This window comes from Castanea sativa, chromosome 8 (assembly GCF_040712315.1).
Source record: "Castanea sativa cultivar Marrone di Chiusa Pesio chromosome 8, ASM4071231v1".
Taxonomy (NCBI): domain Eukaryota; kingdom Viridiplantae; phylum Streptophyta; class Magnoliopsida; order Fagales; family Fagaceae; genus Castanea; species Castanea sativa.
Genome location: NC_134020.1, coordinates 22,897,116 through 22,909,827, shown reverse-complemented (window position 1 = coordinate 22,909,827; position 12,712 = coordinate 22,897,116). Strand labels below are relative to the sequence as shown.

At 33.0% G+C, this 12,712-nt stretch overlaps 1 protein-coding gene across 8 annotated transcripts; it reads left to right on the top strand.

Moving 5' to 3' along the window:
* Nucleotides 1-4,053: 4,053 nt before the first annotated feature.
* On the top strand, nt 4,054-12,385 carry LOC142607872 (DNA repair protein RAD51 homolog 2). Of its 8 annotated transcripts, none has more exons than XM_075779526.1 (12): nt 4,054-4,208; nt 4,797-4,910; nt 5,403-5,555; nt 7,561-7,664; nt 7,771-7,834; nt 7,931-7,986; nt 9,150-9,230; nt 9,908-9,967; nt 10,077-10,168; nt 10,240-10,359; nt 11,585-11,728; nt 12,089-12,385. In XM_075779526.1, the coding sequence occupies exons 1-12, from the start codon at nt 4,086-4,088 to the stop codon at nt 12,130-12,132; spliced, it is 1,155 nt and encodes a 384-aa protein (XP_075635641.1). In that variant the 5' UTR covers nt 4,054-4,085; the 3' UTR covers nt 12,133-12,385. The 8 variants fall into 8 exon arrangements, with proteins under 8 accessions (XP_075635641.1, XP_075635640.1, XP_075635637.1 ...); XM_075779525.1 differs by having other exon boundaries at nt 9,120-9,230; XM_075779522.1 differs by lacking the exon at nt 12,089-12,385 and having other exon boundaries at nt 11,585-12,067.
* The last annotated feature ends 327 nt before the right edge of the window (nt 12,386-12,712 follow it).

The window sequence follows — 12,712 nt, the reverse complement described above, 5'->3', positions numbered from 1 at the left end:
ATTGCCACGATTGATTATAGGTCCTATTTAAGAGTGTTGTGAGGCTTTTAGTAGGTTGTTTTAGCTGGACTTTCAGAGTGATTCAAGTGCTGTAAGTAATTATGCATAATATGCACAAGTTTTGTTCTTTAGGTTCTTAGAAATTAAAGGTTTTCCAAAATTATATTTTTAAGCTTACGTTTTCTAAAGTTTATCAAAAGCATTTTTACATCATTGAAAGATAAACTTTGACTTTTTTAAAAATAATTTTTTAAAGAGAAACTTTGAATTTTAAATAACGTTTTGAATGTCCAAATCTCATTTAAAAGATGATTTCTAAACTAAACTATTTTCCGAAAAGAATTGAGGTTTAAAGTAAGTTTTCTAAAAAGGCTCTTGTTCTTTAAATTTGTTAAAACCAAGTGATTCGAAGCCATATTCCTATTCTCCAAATGGTATTTAAAATGTTTCTTTTAGCAAATTGAATTTTCAGATTTACTCAAGAATTGTAAAATATTTATATAAACTCCTCAGTTCCTATTCATTCCCTAAGAGAGTCAAGCATCTTTTGATTTATGTTTCAATTTGATGTTGTGATATTCGATATGTCTTTATTGTTGGAATAATTGTTAATATTAAGAAAATTATTCTATGTTGTATAAACTTTGCTTTTTGTGATATGTGACTCAAAATAAGTGTTTTCCGAATTGATCAGGTATATGTGTAAGCTCGCTCACAGGATTGTATGTGAGAATAAGTATTAATCCCTCACCAGCTGGGCTTAGATGTTGGTATCCGCTCACAAAATTGTATGTGAGAATATGTGATAAGTGTATATGTGACACTATGCTTTGATCAATTATCTGTATGTGTTTTCGAATGATTTTAAGGTGTGATTACATATGTATTAAGTGATTATTTATATGTTTTAAAATAATTATATTTGATATCATTGAGTGAGTTTGTGAAAAATCTAAATACTCGTGTTTTGCTTGACTCTATCCTGTTGTGTATTGTGTATAATTGCTTATTGGATGTGTGGCTCACCCCATCAATTACAATTTTCAGATTAAAGTTTAGTTGGGGAACATAACCTTTGGATTGATTCATAAGGTGCAAGGTAGAGCGCGGGAGTTTGTAAGCGAAGTCAATAATACTTGAAGTTCTAAATGATTATTAGTTATTTTTATTCCACTTTAGATCTTATAGTATTTTGGAGATTATTCTAAATTGTGGATTTTAGTATTGTAAAAGATTTATTAAAAGCATTGTTTATTTGGAGTTTTATTGAACTATGTTTAGTTTATTTATGTTTATTGAGTTAAGTAAGATTAGCAAGTTAGTCATGCATCTAAATTCATGTTCCATAGATTTTGGTTGTGACAGTGTTGGTATCAGAGCTCTTGGTTATGATTTTGTAGACAATTAGGACTTCTAATGTTTTGTATAGGATATGGAAGAATAGGCTTGAATCATTGGATAGTCAGTGGGTATTTTATGGGTTTGATAATTGTTAGAAGTTATGTGCCTGTATGCTTAGAATCATAAGAATAGTAAAAGATTTAGCATCTCTTTTATACTACAATTTTTCCTTGAGATTATCCAACTCTAAAGTGTTGTTTGTTTGGTTATAGGAAAATGCCACCCCGCAATTCTACCCTTTCTAGTTCTGAGCCAAAATCTGAAAACCTTGAGGTTGTTTTAATTGCTATTAGAAGTCTTGCTAAGGTGGTGGAAAAACATGTTAGTACTAGTGGAACAGCTAAGCCCAAAGATGCAGAGATTGAAGGATGTACCATTAAGCAATTCAGAAAGATGGGTCCTCCTTCATTTTTGGGAAACCTTGATCCTACATAAGCAAAGACTTGGATAATGCAAATGGAGAAAATATTTGATGTGGTTGGTTGTACTAAGATGCGAAAAGTCTCTCTTGCTTCATTTATGCTAAAATGGGAAGCAGAGCATTGGTGGATATGCACTAAAAAGACTTTGCCACTTGAGGAAGATGAGATATTGACTTGGACTATTTTCCTTGATACTTTTTATGAGAAATATTTTTCAGAAAGTGTGCGGGATGAGAAAGAAGTGGAGTTTATGGAGCTCATTCAAGGGAATAAAATAGTGTTACAGTATGAGGTTAAATTTCCCCTATTAAATCCATTCTCTAACAAATCTATTGTTGTGGGCTTGTTTGGCCATCACTCACATCTGTTGGGCTGAGGGCCAATCTTGGTCCCTACAGTTACTTTATAAAATTTAAAAAAAAAAAGAAGAAGAAGAAGAAGTTCATTAGAACACTTATTATTACTTTATCCAAAGAAATTGATAAAGATCAAAAACTTTTTGTTTTTATCTAAAAATGGTAGGAAAAGGGAAAAATATACCAATGCGTATATATGACCCCACTTTTATATTAGATAATTTTAAGTTGAGAAGAAATTGAAAACTTGATATTGAATAGAAAGAAAAATAAGTTTACGTAATTAAGAAGTTTACATTAATTACATATTATTATTTTTTTACTTTATCACCAAAAAATAGTTAATGTTATTAGAATTTTTTTTAATTTACGTTAAAGTTAATAAATATTAGCTATTTTTTGTTATTTATTCCAAAAGAAAAAATTTTGAGAAGAACAAATAATACTTTAAAATTTGCTACTTTATTATTAGGAAATAGATGTTGTAGGATAAATATTTATCCTAAATTTGTTACTTTATATATATATATATATATTTTTTTTTTTTTAAGAAGAAAATTTTCATTAGAACACTTATTGTTACTTTATCCAAAAAAGTTGATAAAGATCAAAAAAATTTTGTTTTTATCTAAAAACTTAAGTGAATGAATTTATTGAAAAATCTAAAAATCTAAAAAAATTTATGCAATTTGGTGAAGTCACTTGGCATAACCACGGCTTCTAAACCCAACTTTTATTATATAATACTAGCCTCAGAGCACGCATGTGATCTTCTATTTTTTATGTAAAGGTTAATAATTTGAATCCATTATAATTTGATATTACTACACTTTCCAATCACAAAAATACATAGGGGTGATAATGGAAAGATTCAAATTTATTGGGTAGAAGTTTGAAGTTGTTTGTGTGACTAAAATGTGGGTGTATGGCTAGTTTTTTTTTTTTTTTCAATAACGGTAGATGTGTTTTTTTTTAATCAAAACAGTAGATGTATTTTTATAAAGAAACATGTGTTTGTTTTAATTTAATTTTTATTTTATAAACAGATAAAGTAATTTGAAAAATTTTAGGAGAGTAGTCCTATTTTGTAGGCAATTTTTTAGTGAGAGTTAAAAATATATCTACTTATATATAATAAAAAAAAAGTGTATATATCTATTTAGTTTAGTTTTTTTTTTAATAACTATCTTTTTTTTTTAAGATTTTTTTTTTGGATAAACATGGAGTGTTTTAACTTATTTTTCTGTTTTTTTTAAAAAAAAATAAATAAACGTATAATTGCTTTGAAGAAGTGGGTTAGTGGAAGAATGTTCTCATTTTGTAGGAAATGTTATAGTGCAAGTTAGACATGTATTTTTACTAAATTATCCTTTAGTTTTGTCTCTACTTAAACTTAGGAATGTAGGGTATTTTGGAACAAAAAAAAAAAAACCGGTCCAAAAAAAAAAAACCTCTTAAATAATAGTATAAATAATAAAAAGTCTTATTCTCTTTCTTTCCTCTCACTATCTTTTTCTCGTCATATACAATCACAAGCTTAAAAAAAAAAAAATTTATTTCTTTACAACCTATGAATAGTAAGGTTGCATATTCGTAACCTTACTATTCATAGGTTGCAAATTTTTTACGTATAAAAACTCAGATGGAGTGAAGTTTTGATGTCTTGAGTTGTAAAATAGCAACTAGAGAATGTTTACATTTCCCATACTAGTGCTCTAAGGCATGCCCAAAAATAGCAAATAGGTAGTGGATCATGCATTGGTCTGTTACAGAGGTATTGCACTGATCACAATATATCAAGAGTAGGCCCCTTAGTCACATTTGGATTTGGGCTTCAAGAGAAAATCCTTCAAGTATGTACTTCGTTCTCACCCATATTTACTGATTAGGTAAGTTAGGCTCTCACATGTGGCGGGAAAGCAAGTGTGAGAGAGAGAGAGAGAAAATGGCGAACAAGCAAATCAGCCAGATGGGTCTGCCAAAGTCGATCGCCAACGTCTTCGCAGCTCGTAATGTCTTCACCGCCAAGGTAACGAACTTAACTACCTTTAATAACCTGTTTGGATGCCGGATTGTTAGCTATCTCATTTTCGCCCAAAATCTATTAATAGTACTTCTTAATATGAAACATCCAAACAGCCCGGTCGCGTTGGACACTGTTTTGTTTTACCCATAAGGTAGTCTTCGATAATGTAAACATGGGACATAGTGCTGAAACTGTTGGTAAACTATTTGTTGTAAAATTCTTGCAAAGAATTTACTGTACTAATTTCATGTTTCTTTTTTTTCTGGGTGTAACTATTTTGTGCAAAGTTCAACTTGCCCATGGTACTAGTAGATGAATCTAATCTATACCCAAGATGCAGCTAAGTTAACTTTGAATAAATGTAAGTTGTAAAGGATGGCTATCCTCAAAATTTTATGGTTGATTATAGTTCTAAATTTCAGCCAAATTAATAGGGAAAAAAAATTATGGGTATTATTGAAATATGAATCTAGAAGTAAAAGTTTGAGTTTACAATGAATTTGTAGGCAATGAGGAATGAAAGTATGGAGAGTTGAGTTTTTTTCTCTTTTGGGTATGTGGAGGAATTTCATATAAGTTGTTTGCTTTCAGGATGCATTATCTTTAACTGAATTTGAGTTGATGGAATTGCTAGATGTGGGGTTGGCACAAGTAACATCTGCAGTAGCTCACATCAGTGAAATCGTGTGTCCACCATATCAAACTGTAAGCATAAAATAAAAATAAAAATTCTCTTTTTCAAATTTGTTTATGGTTTGTTGAATAGAGGTATTTAAAGAAAAGGATTAGGGCTTCAAATTTTATTTTAAGTGATTTGATTGAAGTATGAAAAATATATATATATATATATATATATATTTTTTTTTTTTTCTGTTGATGAAATTTATGCATGGATTTCAGCTTATTAATATGTGGATTTGAAATTATTACAAGTAAGAAGTCATTTCAAATCCATCATATCACAAGGTGTTTCTATTTGAGCAAAATCTTCAAACCTCAAATAATCTTGTGTTGCTAATTTTTATTAAGCAATTTATACTAGCAATTATTCTTTAAATCCTGTGATTTTGAATCATCAAATCTAAACACAACCTTATTGTGGTGGTTCAATTGACTAAACTGGTGCATTAAAGGACTTCTTTCTCTTCTTTGGTTTTGAGCTTCTCAAAGGTGCTGGATTTAGTTGTTTCTTTTCAGGCATTATCGCTGATGGAGCTACGGGTTCAAAATGAGCACTTGGCTGGCCATCTTCCCACTCATATGAAAGGATTAGATGAGGCCTTATGTGGTGGAATACCATTTGGTGTCTTGACAGAGTTGGTTGGTCCAGCTGGAATTGGAAAAACACAAGTATTTGTCTTTCATAAGTATCTTACTTACTCTCAAGTGCATCTTCCTCTCCCCTCCCTTCATATATTGATAATTTTATGTGACCATCTTCACTCTATTCCATAATAACGTATTTTATAGTTGGAAGGAGCTTGAGTTTTACATTATAATCATATGTCCTAGTAAGTGAAGTATTTAATATTCATGTGTGAGTGATCAAGTCCCACATCAGGTTGTAGTATAAGAATGAGTACTTGATTTAACATTTTTGGCCCAATACTGACTTGTGCTATGATACCTCCAGATTGTCTACATTTAATTGGATTAGTTTTGTATAATTATGTGTTGAGAAATTGTGTGCTGATCATGATAAATGGTATTATAACCAACCTATTAACACCATGTGGCTCAGGGGAACTATAGCATAGCATAGTCCTTGATGAGGATGTCAAGGATTTAAGTGGGGGAAATTATGATACCTCGATTGTATTGATCAGATTGGTTTGGTTTGGTTTGTACAAGTGTGTCTTGTGTGAGGTTGTGTTGAGTCCCACGTTGGGCATGTACTAAGTAGGTCTGGGCTACATAAGCAATTGAGAGGAGTTCTAATTAAATTTGACCGGTCCTTTTCGGGTATAGTGCATATGTAGCTAGTGCATTTATCAAGCCATGACATTTGCTTTTAGGATAAGATGGTATCCCAACAAGTTGTATCAATCCTTCATGAAGACTCTCCATAAGGTGTATGCTCTTACCCCTCACAAACACAATACACATGTAGGGTCTAGGCATCTAATTGATGTGATCCTTAGATCTAAAAATTTAATACTTGGAGGCATCATTGTCTAGTCAAAGCATCCAACCTCTTTTTTCCTATATACACTGGGATGCGTGACAGGTCTGTGTGATATGGCATAAACCAACATTCTTTTGGCATATATGCATGTACCTTTTTGCTGAAAACGTCATTCAGCTAGGAAGCACCAATACAGACACAAAGTAGACATATGATACAATATGGACACAGTGTTACATCTATTTTTAAAAATCTAGGATACTATATAGCAAAGAAATTTTAATTAATTTATATTAAACTGATTATTTCAATTTTTAAAGATAAATCTACAAATGCTAAAAAGCATAAATCATTTCCAAATAATAAAACTAATTAAGAAGCTATTAGAGAGAGAGAGAGAGAGAGAGAGAGAGAGAGAAGTAAAGAAGCATCTGTATAGGATGCTTATCTAATACAGATATGGCTAGTAGTTTGAAGAATCCATGTTTCCTAGCCTTTCAGGTGCAGTGAAGATTATTGAATCCCTAAAATGGGACTGAGTTGGTCCAATTTGAAATTCTTAAGGAAAGGAGAAAATCTGAAAGAAATTTGGCTCACGGTGATGATAAGGTGCATAGCAGCCTTTCATTTAACCAAGTTATCCTGTCCTAGAGCTGATCAATGGAAAAGGAAGTATCCTCTATAGTTGAGATTTAAGGCTCTCTTGAGCTTTAGCTGAGCCGTAGATTCTAGCGACTGATTCTGTATAGCTTAAAGTGAAAATTACAAAATAAAATATAAGGTCCTATATTATGCATTCACATGCACAAATTATGTATCAGTATTAGTTTTTGTAGGCAACAATGCTTTTACTAGTGCCAACTAGTCATTGGATGATGATGAAAATAATTAGAATAATAAACTTTGAATCCTTTATAAGTATTCAATTTCCTTTCCTTCTTTTAGCACCTTTTTACTGTGAAAACCATATTCACATTAGCATTGCTTCTGCTATTGAGAGATTTACAACAGTATAAGAGACAACATATCACTTTTGGCACCTATTGGGTGATGAAATGCAACTTATGTAAGTGATTTCTTCTTTTTATTATCTTGATAAATGAGGCATTTCATTAAAGGGTACAATTCTGAGCTTGCACGCATATTCTGTTAGTGTCTCTATATTCTTTCTGGAAATATGTAATCTGGTTGGTTGAATTTTTAGTTGTAGTTTGTTTCATCAAATTGCAGTTTTGCTTGAAGCTCTCTTTATTAGCTTCATTACCTGCAATTTATGGAGGTTTAGATGGCCATGTAATGTATATCGACGTAGAGTCCAAATTTAGTTCAAGAAGGTATTTGAAGCACACCTTTAAGCTACCATTTTTTCAGGTATTCGTATTTGCTTATAATGATTAAATAAGAAAAGGCACTATTTTCAAGTAAGTTTGCTATCCTCAGGTTGATAGAAATTGGAGTGAAAAGTTTCCCTGAAATATTTCAGAGGAAAGAAATGGCACAGGAGGTATGCTGGAAAACTTAATTGTTTCTCTTTTCAATTTTTTACTTCCATCACATCACTTCATCTTAACGAGAGACTATTTTTCCTTTTACATCTCAGATGGCTGGTAGGATCCATGTTTTGCAGCCAGCATCACTTTCTGAATTCACTGAGAGGTAAGAGTTAAGACTTTATTTTTCTAAGGCCTTAGAAAGGATAGACAAGACTGAAATTTTTAGATGAGTGTAGGCCTCCTAATCTTGTTGGTTTTTTTGGATTCTTTGTATGTGTAAGATATATTGAGGAGACAGTTGACTATAGCATGTATACTAGAACATGTTCATTTATTCATGTACACATTTCAATCTTTCTTTTATATAATCATTTCTTACTTATCCCAAAAGAAAAGAGAAAAAGTTAAACTAGTGACAACTACAGATGGGATTGATGGATGACAAGATGAAGTTCACTGGATTTCTAGTTATTTGCATTGAAAACCAGCTCCTCTTTTTTTTTTTTTTTTGGTTAAGTGAAACAAGTTCCCCTTCAGTTTGTAATGTCTGGCATGGTTTTATTTGGAGGCTTTCTATGAGGCAACTAAGTAGATTATTAATTGGGACATAATTTAGATGGCAGGGAGGAAAGAAAAATGTCTGCACCCAGTGCTTTGAGTTAAGCTTTAACACACAGAGGAAGAATTAAACAGGGTTTCTTAACTAGTTAAGATCAAGCTTATAAGATGGACTCAGAATCTTTTTCTCTAATTCAATTTGAAACATGATTGAAACATCTCCAAGAAGCCAGCAGAAATGCTGCTCAGTTGCATGTCTTAATGACATGAGACATATACATGGTGAGAGAAATAGTTACTGAACTTACTGAGGGATTTCCACTGATGGTAAGTTTTTTAGTGGAATAGTTCATTGGAAGTTTGGAACATAACTGCATCTGGGTAATGCGTTTATATTGATTATTAACATTTGCCTCTGATGCATGGAATGCACTTACAGACATCTTTCAGGTTCTCTGGTGATCCCTCAGCACCACTATCATGCCAGTTGAGGGTTAAGTTCTTACTTGTCTCCTGTCAAGCACAATATGTATATCTATTCTCTTTTCAATATCTACCTTAGAAGGTCTTGCATCTACTTTTTTAATTTTTCAATATGTTATGTTGGTTATCAAATGTGGAGTTGTTTACTTTGTATGCCTATGATGCCCCTAAATTTCCTGGTAGGTTGATATTCCTTGGTCATAGCAACTCATTTTTTTTACTAATTTATCAAAAATTCTACTGATATTGGGTCAGTGAACCATCTGTTATCAAAATTGTTACCAGTTTGCAACAAATCAAGGTTTCACTCCTTCAAAATCAAGTGAAGTTGCTAGTTATTGATAGCATGGCTGCTCTGGTTACAGGGTAAGTTCAATTTTTCCAGTAATGATTGATCTAGTCTAGCTAGTTGTAATCAAATCCATATTTGGTCGTCCTCCACATTAGACAAGTTCTCCATAACAATCAACATGCCTTCCTTTGCTTTAGGATAACTGTAATCTTGTCCATAACCTGCTGTTTTAAGGATTTAATTTATCATATGAAGACTGAATCCTGAGTATGGAAAGCTTTGAGTGTGAATGATGATGCTTGTCCACTTCAATTGATCTTAGAGAGTAAAATAGTCTAATCCACCACCCCACACAACACCCTCCCCCTCCCTCTTAGATTCCTTTATATTATGAAAACTTGAGTTCAGAAACAAGGCAAGTTGAACTGGTGCTTTTCATTTGAAACTTTTAACAAGAAGTGGCTTGGGAATATGCATGTTTTGATTTGTTGTCCCCTGCAATTTCCTATACAATTTTCCTAGATATTTGTGACTGCCATTGTCAAAACTCCCCACCATGTGCTCCATTGCATGAATGAAGGTCATTGATGTGCTCTGGTTGGCTGCATAGTTCCTTTCTTTATTGGTGCTATGTTTGCACATCTCTTCTATGTTTCGAATATATATATTTTTAAAATATACAATCGCAACGCATCATACATTGTTGGTTGGTGTGTTAATATACCATCAGTGGTTGCTCTACATTGTTCAGGGAATTCGAGCATGGGGCTCCCAGACAAAATACATTGGGTTGGCACGTTTCTTTTATTAAGTGAGGATCATACCATCTTAACTGCTATATCGCGGAATCATTTAGCTATGGTGACTCTCTTTTCAATGATGCTCTATATCTCTCTCTCACACCCAACCCTAATCTCTAGGTCACTAGCTGAATTTTCACGAATTCCTGTTGTGGTGACAAATCAAGTGAGGTCTCAAAGCCGTGATGAGACCTGCCACTATTTTTTCCAAGGTTGGATGACATAATCAGATTATAAAATCTTCCTCCTGATATATTGCTAAAGTATAGATTATTTTGTACAGTGCAAAGTTGGAATGAAACCATCGAGGATCGCACAAGACATGATTCTCATCTTGTTGCTGCTTTGGGAATTAACTGGGCTCATGCTGTTACAATTCGTCTTGTGCTTGAAGCTAAATCAGGTTGGTCTACACTTGCTAATTTTTAATAAATCGAAAGGAGCCTAAGTGTGCATCTCCTGTGCATGCTACTAGAATAAAATATTTTCATTCAATTTTCTTGTTTTGAATTTATTTTTCTTTTAGAATGTCATCTTGCTGAAGATGGTGTATTTAATATAAGAGTGGACTATGTTCCCTTCTAATTTAACAGGAAAAAAATTAGCAAATTTGGTTTATGTTTTACTTATTTGAGGGATCTGAGGTGCCTGGCCTCCTTTTTTCTTCTTTCTTTAATAATTAATGTTTTATCAGAAAATGTTTTTTTTTTCCCGAAAAGATTATGCCTATATTTTTCAAACTTGTATGCTTTCATTCATATTGGTATAAAAAACTAACTAGAATTTATGTTCTTGAGATTGTGAAATGTCCTTCAAGAGAAGTCCAATTAACTTGTTATTGCAAGATAAGATCCCCTCCAATTCCCTCCAATTTTAGGTGTAAGCTAGGAAGCACGGGTGCGGTGTTTGGGCCGCCACACCCGCGTCCAATGCGGCCTAACGCGGGGACGCACAAGCGACGCCGCTGCCTGCGCGTCCGTGCCTCGTCGGGCATTAAAAAATTCATTTTTTCGGCGCGATTCGCGCCGATATGGCACCGATTCGGCCCGAATCGGTCTGTATCGGGAGCAAACCGATACCGGCCAAAATTTAAATTAAAAAAAAAAAAAAAGGTGCAAACGCACCGTTTAGAAAAAAACCAAGACCCAGCCCTCTCCCTCTTCATTTTTCTTGCGCCTTTCTCTCACTCTCTGCCTTCACTCTTCAGATAGGCTCTCTCCCATTCTCTATATTCTAGTTATTATTTATTATTGCTCTTAAATTTGGTATATATTTATATAATGTGAAAAAAGTATATTTAGCAATATATTAAAAATATAAATAATAATTTTTTAATCTCCCCACCCGCACCCTACTTTTTCAAAAATTGCCGAGTCCCGCACCCGCACCCGAATCCCGAAACGCACTCGTGCTTCATAGGATGTAAGACATGTGACGTTTAAAAATCAAATGAATGTCACATGTCACACATCCAATTAAAAATGGGAGGGAAAATTGAAGGGGACCCTTTCCTGTTTACTGCTGGATTATTGAGACTACCTTTTATACATAGTATGTAACATGTGGAAGCCATAGATTTTGCCTTTCCACTGGGTACTTGAGATTTCTAATTTTCATTTTTCTTGCAGGTCAGAGGTTTATTAAGGTGGCAAAATCTCCAATATCCCCACCTCTGGCTTTCCCTTTTAACATAACTTCATCAGGGATATTACTGCTAAGTGATGATGGAATAGAGCTAACAGGGCCAGATATTAACGCAATTCACTGTCAAGGTTTGTCATTGAGATTTTGTTGGGGGAATCTGCAGAAGAATATTAAGTGGATGCCCAAGACTACCATTGGTCACTATTTAAAATGTGGAGCACTTAATGCAGATGGCATCCATCATTTAGTGTTTTTGCTTATAGCTTTCTGGTGGAATAACTTCATAAGAACTGATAAACTAAAATCATTTAACTTTACAGATCATGCTATGTGAACCTTAAATTTTGTTAGAAACTAGTACCCAAAAAATTGTTAGAAATTTAAGTCTATAACACATAAATTTAGGACTTTTTTATTTTTTATTATATTTTTTACGTGTTTTTTTAATAAATTGATTAAGCCTCAGATCAATGACTCAAAAAATGCAGGCCATAATGACATTATCAATTTTGGTGGGGAAAGCTTGCAGTGATAAATCAAGACAGAAGCTGCATTGATGAAATTTTAGGGATGTTCTTAGAAGTAGATAGAATATACTATGAATCCTGTTACTCATTTTGAACATTCTTTCTAGGTAACTTTGAAGTATAGAAGAGAGACCAATGAACTGTAATTGATGTATTTTCCTCTTAGATATCTTAGAGTTTGTATTATTTTTACATCTGAAACTGTTTCAAGCATGAGCTAAATGAAAGCAAATTGCTGGTGGAATGGATTATGTCTAATGTAACTGTGCATAACAAAAGTATAGTGCCTTCATGTTGCATAATATTAGCTTGCAAAACTTTCATGAATTGCAATGAAATTAAAGTATGCTTCAACTATAGTAAATGATTTGCATGGCACGAACTGCAACATATTTATGTTTAGCACTTGGAGGCTTTGTTCTTGCTGAATTGCAAGTATTTTAATCATTAAGTAAGATAATTGAGGATCCATAGCTGACCCCAAAAATTTGACCGCACAGTAGCAGAATCCTGATGTGCCATTGTGATTAAAGTTATACCTGCTATATTGGAAATTATCATGGAATGTTTTATATTAATGCCATG